At 51.8% G+C, this 13,744-nt stretch overlaps 4 protein-coding genes across 4 annotated transcripts; 3 read left to right on the forward strand and 1 right to left on the reverse strand.

Moving 5' to 3' along the window:
- Window positions 1–5,267: 5,267 nt before the first annotated feature.
- On the forward strand, window positions 5,268–6,261 carry CTRU02_202146 (mitochondrial 54S ribosomal protein uL29m; the record flags this gene model as incomplete). Its single annotated transcript, XM_036719554.1, has 2 exons — window positions 5,268–5,792; window positions 5,848–6,261. The coding sequence occupies 2 exons, from the start codon at window positions 5,268–5,270 to the stop codon at window positions 6,259–6,261; spliced, it is 939 nt and encodes a 312-aa protein (XP_036588256.1).
- Window positions 6,262–7,071: 810 nt separating this feature from the next.
- CTRU02_202147 (secretory pathway gdp dissociation inhibitor) lies at window positions 7,072–8,893 on the forward strand (the record flags this gene model as incomplete). Its single annotated transcript, XM_036719555.1, has 7 exons — window positions 7,072–7,117; window positions 7,241–7,325; window positions 7,400–7,427; window positions 7,493–7,838; window positions 7,897–8,436; window positions 8,491–8,645; window positions 8,699–8,893. 7 exons carry the CDS (start codon window positions 7,072–7,074, stop codon window positions 8,891–8,893), a joined length of 1,395 nt encoding a protein of 464 aa, XP_036588257.1.
- A 659-nt stretch (window positions 8,894–9,552) lies between these two features.
- On the reverse strand, window positions 9,553–11,889 carry CTRU02_202148 (Nucleolar GTP-binding protein 1; the record flags this gene model as incomplete). The annotated part of the gene is made up of 7 exons (XM_036719556.2): window positions 9,553–9,594; window positions 9,656–10,889; window positions 10,943–11,056; window positions 11,118–11,232; window positions 11,288–11,419; window positions 11,486–11,808; window positions 11,879–11,889. The coding sequence occupies 7 exons, from the start codon at window positions 11,887–11,889 to the stop codon at window positions 9,553–9,555; spliced, it is 1,971 nt and encodes a 656-aa protein (XP_036588258.2).
- Window positions 11,890–12,494: 605 nt separating this feature from the next.
- CTRU02_202149 (orotate phosphoribosyltransferase) lies at window positions 12,495–13,199 on the forward strand (the record flags this gene model as incomplete). The annotated part of the gene is made up of 1 exon (XM_036719557.1): window positions 12,495–13,199. One exon carries the CDS (start codon window positions 12,495–12,497, stop codon window positions 13,197–13,199), a length of 705 nt encoding a protein of 234 aa, XP_036588259.1.
- Between the last annotated feature and the right edge of the window lie 545 nt (window positions 13,200–13,744).

The following is a 13,744-nucleotide window of genomic DNA, read 5'->3' on the forward strand; positions in this document are numbered from 1 at the left end:
TTTTTTGAAGAGACAATATCGTAGACTCTGGCAACTTAGTAGCCGCGGGAGGGGTTTAGGAAGAGGCGAGACTGACCCCGTTCCGGTGTTTGTTATGCCGATGTCTCTCATCAACTCAATGCGTGTCAATGCACAGGCGACTTCTGGGACAAGAGACATTGAGGCCCTCGGAGATGCCTACCGGCATTCGTCTAGCAAAAGCACCAGGCGACAGCGGATGTGTTTTTGGGAGATGAGCTCCGGTCGCAATGCCCGTACACGAGATTGCCACTATGACTTGATGGTTGATTGTGACTCAAGTCCCGGCCACAGTGTCAAAATACTTCTCTCAAGCCGACCTAATTTCCTACCCTCGTCCCACGGACAGAAGCAAAAGATAGGCAGAGTCTCGTAACTAACAGCAGCACCCCTTGGGTCTGATGATCCTTTTTTTTTTTTACTTCATTTTTTCAATTAGAAACACGACGGCAACAGTTCTGTTGGATGAATGGCAGGACTGTCTCGGGTGCTCCCTGATGACACATGCAGATACACTAGATATGCGGTGGCCTGACAACTAGCAACCTGGCAAGGCAAGCAATTAGGAAATGTAGATCTAGTAGGGGCTGCACGCCTAGTTCGCGGTTGTATGGAATGCAAAGAAAGGGCCCAAGACTTGTGGACTGTCCTAGCCGAAACACTCAAAAAAAAAAAAAAAGCCCCCTATTATGTCGCATCAAGGAAGGAGGGAGCATGACCCTGCCTGCTTGATATGGTAGCATAAAATGGGAGGCAGGGCTGTAGGTGTAGGAGACATTTGTCCGGCTCTCAGAGGCTATGGGGGGGTTTCTAAATCGGGCTACGGAAACAGCATAGTAAGGCGCGAGCGCGAGGCAGGGCGGCGCGTATAATCGGTCATCGTGGTCTCTGTTGGTTCTCGTTTGCTCTGCTGCATTGGCATTACTAGCGGGGTTTTATATTATTATTATTTTTTCGCCACGGTAAAATACATGGCGCCTGGCCCTAGTTGATGGCGTGGGCATAAGAAGAGAGAGAGAGAGAGAGAGAGAGAGAGAGAGAGAGAGAGAGAGAGAGAGAGAGAGAGAGAGAGAGAGAGAGAGAGAGAGAGAGAGAAAGAGAGAGAGAGAGAGAGAGAGAGAAAGAGACTAGAAGCCTTGGGGTTCTTTTTTTTTCTTCGTCCCCAATACTAGACATCGAGGCTGAGTGACGGTGACCCGCAGATATCAAAGTGCTAGCTAGCAGGCATTCCCAGATGTTAAGTGTAGTATAGGTAACAATCAATTGGCAAAACCGAATGTTGAGCATTCTGTGCTTTGGATGCTTGAGAGTTTCTAGTTGATGTGGATGATTGTTAGCTCGCTCCATAAGGGCCCTTGAGGTTGTTGCTCCTTCAATCCATCTGGGTTTCCCTATCCCATTGGTGCCTATCTCCCCTATTTGCCAGCAGACTCGAGCAGAAATATTGCCACTTTTTACAAGGTTCTTCATGTATGCCCAGATGTTCTGGAATGCAAGATACTGTGGTTCTTACTGGGCTTGGTTTCTCGGCTGTTGAGGCTTGTTTCTGCATAGCCGACTACGCTTTTGTGGGTTTTTTGTTTTTTCTTTTTGTTTTTTCACCTAGTTGCTCAGTTGTCTTCGGCCTCGCGAGATACAAACGTCCGATGACCACAAGACCATCGTTTGCAGAACGAGTTTAGTTATGAATAATAAGATAAACCCAAAAAGGGGTGGGACGAAAAAAGGGGGGTTTTAGCACGTATGGGAAGCCGCCTGAGGGAAGTGAGTCTATGGCGGCTCGGAGGAGACAGATCAAAAAGGACGAGGAAGCTGGTGGGCGCGGACTCTATCCGCCTGTTCGACGGCACGCTCGCCTTTCAGGCAAAGGCAGTTTGTTGATGCCCAGTTCACTGCCAATGATGTGTCCTTTGACTGGATATAGTAACCACTAGTTCCACGGGCCACGAGCTCACGTAGTTGAACTAGTGCTTCTTGACGACGACGACGGACGACTACGGGTCTCGTCCGGCCAAGGCCGAAAAAGGACGTTCACCTATTCATCAGGCCGTAATACTCACCGCTTGTCGGCTCCCTTTTCCTTCCTCGGGCATACATCGTGGCCACGTAGAAGAAGGCCTGCGTGCATTTCAAGGACAACTCCTTTCGCCCATCGCTTCGCGACGGAGAGCGCGTCAAGGCCCCCCCCTCCCCCTCCGATGTCCCACCGGGGACCCAGTTTGCCCAGTGAAAATTCTGCAATCCAAGAAGACACGCTGTTCGTAAAAGTCGGTAAAGAGGAAGAAGAGAAAGGCGAGTGAGCCTGCAGAGATGGGTTTTACGCCAAATTCATGGTTTATATAGAGAAAGTATCAAAAATGTTTGACCAGCCTGGGGGTCGAACCCAGAATCTCCTGATATCCGAATTGGCTGTGATTTCAATCGTAGTCAGACGCCTTGCCATTGGGCCAACCGGCCACTTTTTCCTGTGAGTGGATGTTGCTGTTCCTGCCGCTGGTTGCGGATCTTTGGCGAAGGGTCCGCGGGCGTGTGCATGTTGTGGGCTCCTGGATGTGGGTGCTGGCGATGGGGAACTGAGGGAGTTGGGTCGCGTGGGATGGGAACGGAGAATATTGGATCACGGGAATGTGGACTTGTTGGAGACAACGTTGGTTTAGACTTTCGGTTTGTGGGTTGTGGCTTGCTTGTTTGGTGGGTTGTGCTCGGATTTAGCCATGGTGTTTCCAATGTTGGTAGTATACGTCGCGATGGGCCGCGCGGTTCTCGACGTCGAGTCTTTTGCCGAACCTTTGGCTCTCTAAAGCTCAAAACGCGATGACGGTTAATTTTGAGATTATCTACCAGAGGCAACCTGTATGCCCTGCGATGCGAGGCTGACAGGGGCGTTCATCTGGTTCGATGAAAACTCTTACGACTGGCTTTCGTAGAGGCGGACCTGGTTTTCCACGGGGGTTTTTGACTTATTTTTTCGGAAACCTAAGTTTGATTTCGGCGCGTTAGATAGTGGTAGTCCGCCAGCGGAGCATAGATGTATACGTGTTTTCGAGGAGGCCGGTGTCATGTTCGACCGTGGCTACCTTGATGGTCCGTTATGGCGAGAACTTCCTAAAATCAAAGAGCCATGGCCAAGGATAAAAGCTGCAGTCCACAACTTCTTAAAGTAATCTGTTAATCGGCTAATGCTCCGGTGGCTTCTTGAAGTCTATCTGTCGATGTTTTCTTATATGATGGTCGTTGATAGAGGCGTCGTTTGTCTGTAGGCTTGTCTTGACGACACTACCGGTTCGACGCCCTCCTTTGTGAAAACAGGGCATGATCCCGAGTTTCAGGTGACGAAGAACCTCGGGATTTGAACTGATGTTAAGCAAACGACAACCACATCTAATTTCAAAGCCACTTGTTCCTAAAAGCATGCTCGCCATGGCTTACTAGCTGTCTCCCACCTGGAGACGTCACTTGGTCTTGCGAGTGTGAGGAACAGCTAGAAATATAAACATACCAGACACCAGACCTAGAGCATCGGAGGATAAACTGTGAACTTTGCGAACGCATAAGCGTCCAAGAGTACGAGGCAGAAGTTGCGTATATGCCTACAGGATTATCAAAAACTTTATGACCAAGAGCCTTGGGGGCAGCTATGAAGCATAGAAACCATGTCATCCTCAAAAAAAAAACACCGGAAATCAAAGACTGAATTCAAAGTACTGATGCTGTATATGTACATATATCCATCTGCGTGTGAATTTTAAATATTCGAAGGGACGCGGTAATTGAGGTGTTCCCAGGTAGTGGGGGTTGTATTTTACTCCCAGGTGTGCCTGGCCGCGCTGCTTGCACGGTAGATGTAAAGAGAACTACAGATTCCGTAGTTAGAGTACGAATGACTGCAGCTTTTTGTGAGTTTATTTCTCTCTGGGCAGCTCCTCTTCACGAACCCCTCTCAGGGCAGTAGGTGTACAATCAAACAGGATGTGTGACGGCTTCAGGCGGTCTATTCTTCACTGACACATAGTTCCAGCGCGTCACTGACTAAGAAGAAACCCAAGCGTAGTACTTAGAAACTCCCGTATGGAATGTGAAAGTAATACCATAAGGCGGACGATGGCTGTTTGTGAAGGACAGGACTGCTTCGCGGTAGCTGGGGTCTCACTCGATCCTGATAACATGTTGGGCATTGAAAGAACCATGGCTCCAACTAATTTCTAATACAAGCTACAAGAGAAAATACACATGATTTCAAAAGACACTATGCATGATGCTTGCGCAGGTTTACAGTTGACTTTTCAGCGTTGGCTGCACGAGTTGGTTACATGACAACATCCGTGAACTCGATGAAGAACCAAACTTGAGTGATGCCGATGACAAACTGAACGTGACAATGACAGCAAATATATTTTTGTTTAAGTACTTGAAAATAACTTGTGGGATTCTTCTATGGGTTTCGGAGTTTTGCAACCCAACTCCCAAAGTTGCGCCTGACATGTATTCCAGCCATTTCTCAGAACAACCGAAAGAGAACACTAACCGACAATAATGTGTCCAACAAGAGGGTATGAAGTATTCAATGCATTGTCTCAAGACTTTTACCAGTGGAAGAACTATAGAATCTTTCTGCCGTGTGTTTCGATGGCAAGGAAAACTAGGTACGTGTCCAATGGTATCGTCATATCACAACCGTTGAGTTCCTCACAACTCTCATGAGTTACTTTCTGCACGTTAACCAAAACCCCCCATTAAAATTCAAAAGCATCAGTTCTATGTCAAAGGACCATCAAGCGGTAATTCAAAGAGATCGACTATCTAGCACCCAGGAAAAGCGTCAGCTCGATGTCTTTTGTGCAGGTTGCTTAGTTAGGAATGAAAGTGTAAAAGAAACATTTTTTGACCAACATATCTACAACCTGAACAAAGCGCCGAGTATCTCAGGAGAATTAAGTCATCCATCTCATAAAGTCATGAAGTTGCAAGCTTTAGAGTGACCATAACAGTTCAACTGAAGCTTGGTGGTCTACGTGCTGGGCAGCACAAGCCACACATACTCAGCTGGCTCCCAGCAACCAGCCACACACGTGGCTGTAGACCGACCCTAGTCGAATGGGTCCACCCGGCAGGTCGTTCACCCGCAGCCGCCGAAAATCCTCGTCTGATTGGCCAAAGGCTCACCCAAATTTCTGACCAGGCGAAATAGTTCGAGCTCTCAGAAAGGGATTCATGATCTCTCCCCAGCAGCCTTGTTGACCTCAATTGCGATGGCGAACCCCAATGCACTGCGGCCATCGATTGGCCGCGTACTGCGGCTGCAGGAGACTCGGCAATGGCTGCCCACGTCCTCAACATCGGCGTCTATCGCACAACCGCGAATCGCAACATCATCCTTCTCAAGCTCCGCCGCCCGCTCGGTGCGCAAGACCCGCGACAACAACCGCCTGAGAGGTGTCACGACCATGAGGAGATCAGGCCCTCGAGAGCCTCTTTCCGTCTCCTGGGAGGAGCTGCCTAAACCTGCGAACTACAAGCGTACGGTTGGAGTGGACCCAAACCACGGTCTTTGGGACTTTTTCTACGACAAGAAGCTGGTGAACACGCCCAGCGAGGATCAGGCCCACGGCCGGGCTTGGATGGTAGAGGAGCTGCGAAAGAAGAGCTGGGACGATCTTCATGCCTTGTGGTATGTCTGCTTGAAGGAGAGAAACCGCATTTCGACTACCAGCCGTGAGCGCACGAGGCGCCAGCTTGGATTTGGATCATACGAGGCCAACGAGAGAGATGAGACGGTTCGTATGCCCGTTTAACTGTCCAGGCCGACAGCTACTGACTAAAGTATGACAGGTACTCAAGACGATGAAGGCGATCAAGCATGTTTTGACTGAGCGATTCTATGTCTGGGAGGATGCACGCGTTATCGCGGAGAATGACCCCGAGATCGACCTGACTAACGAGAGCGGTGCTTACACGCCTCTTAACGGACATCAGTATGCGGAACCAGTTGTCGAGGAGCAGGTGGCCGAGGAACAGGTTGCTGAGGAGCATGTGGCTGAGGAGAGCTTGCCCGCAGAGAAAGAAGCGGCAGCTGAGGAGGTGCCCGCTGAACAGAAGAAAGAGCCGGCGGCTGAGGCCGAGACCAAGACTGAAGACAAGCCGGTGCAAGTTGAGGAGAAGATTGTCAAGAAGCCCGAGCAGGCGAAGAAGGCTGAGGACAAGGCTGACACGAAGCCTGTGGACATTCCAGTCCCGCGGATCTGAGAGGCCGGTCAATTGTAATCTCTCCCGCCCGACAGACGGGTTGACCACAGGAGAGCTATGTAACAGTGTATCCAAACATGTATAGAATCTTGTACGATATATCACTTTGTGCAAGGCGAATTATCGAGTCGCCGTCCAAAAAGAAAATCATTCCACTACAAGCTTGGCTAGCGCCAATTTGGTTCCGGGAATTGAGCACCCAAGCCGAAATGTTAGTCTGACGAGGTTGATTCAGAGCCCGGCTAAGCATTCCATCGCATAAGGTGAGCAACAAAGGACCACTATGCGCGCCAGTACATGAGACTGCTCGCATAATGTTACAGAACCGGGACGGGGAAGGGCGGGACAAGGACTGGTGCCCCGGCAGCGAAACAAACCCAATCATCTCACCGCCGAGTACCTCGCCAGGGAAACTAAATGAAGGTACTATGTAAGGTACCTGACCGCCTACAACATATTAGCCTCAGGCTTTGGCTGGGCCAGTCGCTAGACACTATTAGCGGTGAGCCACAAAGCGGAGAGGGGGAGAGCGGGCCTATCCATTAATGGGAACACACTGGAGCCGGACAGGCCCAGGCAAGCACAGGCACTGGCCCAGTGACACACTTGACACTGAACCCCTCCACGAGCATCTGCTCTAGGTGGCTCTCGCCCCCCACCCAATCCTTCCTTTGCTGCATTTTTGGTCCCATGTCTCCTACAACACCGCAACTACTTCTCCAGACGTAAACTTAACTCGACTTTTCCTTTCCCTCCTTTTTTGCCAACACCGACTAATCTACCTCCGCCCCCCTCGAAGCTCGCGCAAACATGGATGAGATTGCAAAGGAATACGATGTCATCGTGCTGGGCACTGGTAAGTGACGTTACGCCGTCCTCCCGTCTTCTGTTGCCCCGCATCATCGCTCTGGCGTGTGGGGTTCCGTTTGCTCGGAGGAGCTTCCTGGCTAACTCGTCGCCTCACCGTCTCTGTACGCAGGCCTGACTGAGTGCATCCTCTCTGGCGTTCTCAGTGTCAAGGGCAAGAAGGTCCTTCATATCGATCGCAACGATCACTACGGCGGGTGAGTGGCTCCTTTTACCCCATGATCGCAATTTCCCCTCCTGCCCCAAATGAGCACGGGCTAACGTAGAGCAGTGAGGCAGCTTCCGTGAACCTCGAGACGGTAATCCACCATCCACAAACCTGCCAGCCTTTCACCGGTCCGAGTTCTAACTGTCTTTATTGCAGCTCTTCAAGAAGTATGGAAACTACAACAAGGGCGAGGAGCCCTGGACGAAGTACGGTCGCCTGAATGACTGGAACATCGACCTCGTCCCCAAGTTCCTCATGTCGTCCGGCGAGCTGACCAACATCCTCGTCTCGACCGATGTCACACGATACCTCGAATTTAAGCAGGTTGCTGGCAGCTACGTCCAGCAAGGTCAGGGCCCCAAGGCTACTGTTGCCAAGGTTCCGTCCGATGCCGGCGAGGCTCTGCGATCGCCCTTGATGGGCATCTTTGAGAAGCGTCGCATGAAGAGCTTCATCGAGTGGATTGGCACCTTCGACCGCAAGGACACCGCAACACACAAGGGTGAGTCGCCCACGAAGAGTGTTTCAATATCTAGAAGGCTTGAGCTAACACGCCTCAGGACTTGACATCAACAACTGCGCTATGAAGGAGGTCTACGACAAGTTCGGCCTGGAGACCGGCACTCGTGACTTCATCGGCCACGCCATGGCCCTCTTCACCACCGATGACTACCTTACCAAGCCCGGTGGCGCTCCTGAGGCTATCGAGCGCATCCGTCTCTATGGAACCTCTGTTGCCCGCTACGGCAAGTCTCCTTACATCTACCCTCTTTACGGTCTCGGCGAGCTCCCCCAGGGCTTCGCCCGTCTGTCCGCTATTTACGGTGGTACCTACATGCTTAACACCAACGTCGATGAGGTGACGTACGAGGGCGGCAAGGCCGTTGGTATTAAGGCCACCATGACCGGTGTCGAAGAGATGAAGTTCGAGACCAAGGCCAAGATGATCCTTGGTGACCCCAGCTACTTCCCCGGCAAGGTCAAGGTTGTTGGCCAGGTCCTTCGTGCTATTTGCGTGCTGAAGCACCCTCTGGCGGGCACCAACGACAGCGACTCTGCCCAGCTCATCATTCCCCAGTCTCAGATCGGCCGCAAGAACGGTATGTGTTGCATTTGAGTTTTAGGGAGGAAGGGCGTGAACTGACACGCGCCAGATATTTACATCGCCTGCGTTTCTTCTGCGCATAACGTGTGCCCCAAGGGCTACTGGATTGCCATCGTCTCGACCATTGCCGAGACCAATGCCAACCACCACGTTGAGCTCCAGCCCGGTTTGGAGCGTCTCGGAAAGGTCGAGGAGCAGTTCATGGTAAGTAATCCAAATTTACTTGGAAAATGTAAATATCACTAACGGCTTGTTAGGGTGCTCCTATCCCCATCTACGAGCCCACCGACGACGGCCGCAACGACAACGTCTTCATTTCCAAGAGCTACGACGCCAGCAGCCACTTCGAGAGCACGACCGACGATGTCAAGGACATCTACCGCCGTGCCACCGGCGAGGAGCTCGTGGTTGAGGGCCTTAGGGATGGTCTGCAGGTCGCGGATGAGCAGTAAAGCTAGCGGCAGCGTACGCGGTATGGTTGATATGGGCGTGGGAGGAAACACAGTCTGGGAGGCATTGAGCCCTCACACATCATAACAGACGACAGTCAGGAGTAGATATATATCTCGGACGTAAACATCGGAGGATGGTGCTCTTCAAAGTTATTCAAGCTACATGCCAAACAGTTAACACACTTTGCTCGATATCGCTTGGTGATACTGGTGTCATTTTTGTAATGCAACTTTTTTTTTTTCACAGTAGTTCTCGCACAGCTCTGTAGATCGACTCAGTCTCTTAGTTCTCTCATCTAGGGTATTCAACGGCCCCGTAAATCATGACTTGCTTTAGCGTTTGACCGCCGATGCAGACACACAGATACACGAAGTGAGAGCAGCGGCCGCCTCTTTTTGAATGTTCATACCTCAAAAAAAAGAAAGGCAGTCCCCCCACCATCACTTCTCTCCTTCGTCCTTTCCCCAGCGTTCTTTTAGGGTCCTACATGTCGAAATAAAACAAACCAAACGCCCCCAAGGCCAAAAAAAGCGAAACAAGTAGCGTATTTACTTTTATTCTTCCTTTCAAGGAGCGCAAACGATGCCGCCACGAAAACCTTGTTGTGTGTTTTGTTTCGTCACCCACATTACCGTTTCCAACTCTTGTTTTTTTTTTTTTAACGTCTCTGCGTCTTGCCCATGCCACGCTTGCCAGCGACCTTTAAGAAATGAGTTAGTCATCATCATTATGAAAATAATTGGGATTTCAGGTAAACATACCAAGTGCCTTTGCAGAGAAACCGTGGTGTGACGATCGGCCTCACCCTGTCTCGCGAATCTGTTCATCTTCTTCTGGCCAAGCTTAGCCAGGCGCTCAGCCTTGGAGCGAGCAGCATCGTCCTGAACACCGTCCTCACGTCTGTTGGTGGCGGCCTGGCTTCTGGCTCTGCTGCGAGAGCGAAGACGCTCTCTAGGAGTGCCATCAACGTCCATGGCGTCGACGTCCTCAGTGCCGGCGCGGGATCTGCCGGCGGAGCGGCCGCGAGGACGAGACTGGGAGCGGGCACGGTTGACGATGTCGGTAGTGTCGACACCGAGCTGGTCGAGGGCGTCGTCCATCTGGGACAGAGGCACACGCATCGACTTGCGGGGGATGATGGCCTGGTTCTTGAGACGCTTCTTCATCTTGGCCTCGTTGCGGATGAGGGCCTGCTTCTCGCGGATAATCTCGGCCTTGGAGAGGATGTCGGCCTCCTCCTCGTCGTCGAGCTCCTCGTCCGAGTCGTAGTAGCCCTCCTTCTCGAGACGCTCTTCCTCCTCCTCGAGCGCCTGCAGCTTGGCATCGATGTCCGGGTCGATGAAGTCGTAGACGTTCTTACCGTCGAACACCTCAGGAATCTTGTCATACTTCCACTCAGGGTTCTTGAGGAGCCAGTCAGCGCGCATGTCGACGCTGAAGACACCGGCGCCGCCGTTCTCGACCTCGATGTCCTTGGCGAGCTTCCGACGCTCGGGATCTTCCTTGTCGTACTTCTTGAGGTTCTTGATGCCCTCGGGGATGAAAGTCTCGCGGGTCTGGCCGTTCATAGGCTGAGCAACGTGAATGCGAGCCATGACATCGGCAAGACGGCCACCGATGGCGCCGCTGGCATTGGTGCCGGCGTTGAGCTTCTGAGAGACGCGCTCGGCGATGAGGCGCTCGCAGACGGTGTTCTTGACCTGCTGGACGCCCTCCTGAGTGTTGCAGGAAAGCTGGAGCATCTCAACCTCGCCGGACTTGAGGAGGTTCTGGAGCTTCTCCTGGGTCTCGGCGTCAAGATCCTCGGGCTTGACAACGTCGATCTTGTTGACGACGATGAAGACGATCTTGTTCTGGAACAGGGGCTTGATGCTCTGGAACAGGTTGATCTGGGCCTGGATGGAGTAGCCGCACTGCTCACTGAGATCCATAAAGTAAAGAATAGCAGATCGCAAGTGGGCAATAGCGGTAACGGACTGCATCTCAATGGTGTTCCTACAACAGTCAATATACCGTTTGTAGCTGGCATGCTTTGGCAGGCCACTTACATCTCCTCAAGAGGGTGGTCGAGGATACCAGGGGTATCAATGCACTGGAAACGGAGGTACTTGTAGTCGAAGTGACCGCAGAACAGCGACTTGGTCGTGAAAGCGTATGGCTGACTGCAGAACGGTCCCATGTCAGTCAACATTATCAGATGTAACTAGCTTGGCTGCAACATACACGTCGACGTCGGCTCTGGATACGGAGCGCAGGAAAGAACTCTTTCCGACATTAGGGAAACCAGTGATGAGCAAGGTTCTGGTGTTAGGGTCGATTGAGGGAAGACGTCCAAGATCTATTCGAGGTCAGTACATCTATTGGCGTCGCAAGGTATCACTCCTGCCACTCACGCTGTCGGACCTGATCGAGATACACCAGAGGATCTTTGAGGCGCTTAATGAGGGTGGCCATGCGACCAAGCGCGGCGCGCTTCAGCTGCTTGCACTGGAACAGCGACTGGCCATACTTCAAGAGACGGACATCTGCAAACAAACACAATCAGTCTTCCAATCCCACCAAGCGAACAGTGATGGACGTTTTGAACGCACAGTCTCTAGAGATAGTCTCAATAAGATGCTTCGCAGTCGAGAGCTGACCAAGGGCAATCTTGAAGTGGTCGGCATCGTAGAGGGTGTTGATAAGATCCTTGTGGAAGGGGTGGATATCGTTCAAGCGAGGGAACGACTCGATAATCAGGCCGAGCTTCTCGCTGATGGTCTCCTGGGTGAACTTGACCTTGCGAGTGTAGAAGCCACGAATTCTGGAGATCTTGAAGCCGGAGCGGATCTGGGTAGGCAGGCGACGCTGAGTCCTCGAGAGAACAATGTCCAGGAACTCTTGCGAGTTGGGGACCGGGGGAAGATCCTTCCACCTGCAAACAAATCATGATTAGTATACTGCTTTCGCCTTTTTCGAGGGCAGAGGGTATGGAATTATCATACTGAGTCTTCATGTTGGGCGGCTGGGGTCTGCGCTGAAAAATGAAGCAGTCCTCAGAGTTGCGATCGGTCAAGGTGCCCGTCGGTGAACTGGATGAGGCACTGGACGGACGGGGGGCGAGGACTCAAAAAAATTTCCTGCGGTGAAGGGAAGAGCGGGACCTCGCTTATCTTATCGGATACGGATAAAGTGGCGCCGCATGTCACCCTTGGCCCAGCGCTTCTTCTCCTAATAACTTTGCGCTTCACAACAGACCACGCAAGAGAAACGAGATTGCCTGAAATAGATGACCTTCACAAGTAATCGTGGAAATTTCTCTCCAAGGTTCAAACTCAACGTTTATAGTTTGTTCAATATGACGGATGTATCCTTCTTGCCATTGCGAAAGTGCATGCAAACTCCCTCAGGATACCTCCGCCTTATCGTCCAAGTAAACTTTATCGTAAAAAAATTCACAGAGAGTGGGGCGCATTCCGCGGGGCAGGCCGTCGATGGAGGGGCAACCCGAGAACCCTCAATGTTGAAATTTATATGTCTTCCAGCAGCCCGCATTCAGCCTAGGTGAACGAACCGATTGCACCCCCTCACATAGCCCGCTACCAAGACAACACTTCTACAATGGCCTCCCAGCTCGCCCCTTACAAGCAGGACTTCCTGAAAGCCGCCATTTCTGGCGGCGTCCTGAAGTTCGGCTCCTTCGAGCTCAAGTCGAAGCGCATCTCTCCCTACTTCTTCAACGCCGGCGACTTCTACCGCGCCGACCTTCTCCGCGCCATCTCTGTTGCTTACGCCAACACCGTCATCGAGGCCCGCAAGACTACTGGACTCGAGTTTGACATCGTCTTCGGCCCGGCCTACAAGGGCATCCCCCTCGCGACCTCTACCACCGACAAGCTCGCCGAGCTCGACCCTGAGCACTACTCCCAGACCTGCTACTCCTTCGATCGCAAGGAGGCCAAGGACCATGGCGAGGGCGGCAACATTGTCGGTGCGCCCCTCAAGGGCAAGAAGGTCCTGATTGTCGACGATGTCATCACCGCTGGCACCGCTAAGCGGGAGGCTATTGCCAAGATCCGCCAGGAGGGAGGTGAAGTTGTTGGAATCGTTGTCGCTCTCGACCGCATGGAGAAGCTGCCCGCTGCCGACGGCGACGACAGCAAGCCTGGCCCCAGCGCCATGGGTGAGATTAAGAAGGAATACGGCATCCCCATTTTCGCTATTCTCACCCTCGACGATATCATTGAGGGCGCCAAGAGCTTCGCTTCCGCCGACGACATTAAGCGCACTGAGGAGTACCGTGCCAAGTACAAGGCCAGCGATTAAATGAAGAGCGTCTGGGGTTAAAAGAGTGAAAGCTGGGGTTTTTCTATATAAAAAAGCTATGTTCAGTGTGCCCACGTCATGATAGCGGCTGAAAGGGCTTCGGGAGCTCTTATAGGGATGGAATACCTCATAGGGCTTGCCAGGCCAGGCGCATAGGATGATACAAGTGATTTGGAAGCGACATGTTGACCATATATACTGATGTGAAACATGGCCAGCGAGGGACGGTGAATCTGAATCAATTATCTCGCCTGCTGTTTGGAGGCAAGATATTCTATGTTACATCCTCTTGCCCACAAACTGCAATCATTTCTATAGGAGTTTCCCACCTCCAAATAACGTTACGCAGTAGTGGGTTAAAAAAAAAGAAAGGCCAGAGGCCAGTAGTCAAGTCAGCAGCTAGCTCATCCTGGAGACCGAAGTATGTATACCCTCCCTAAACATGTACCAAAGGACGCAGACCTTGCTCAATGAAGCTCAACGTGGACGAACCGGCATGATGCCGGAAGCAAGGAAAGTCTATTTACTTGCATGAGCACGGCTCT

The sequence above is a fragment of the Colletotrichum truncatum genome (assembly GCF_014235925.2).
Source record: "Colletotrichum truncatum strain CMES1059 chromosome Unknown Contig_0001, whole genome shotgun sequence".
Lineage (NCBI taxonomy): Eukaryota > Fungi > Ascomycota > Sordariomycetes > Glomerellales > Glomerellaceae > Colletotrichum > Colletotrichum truncatum.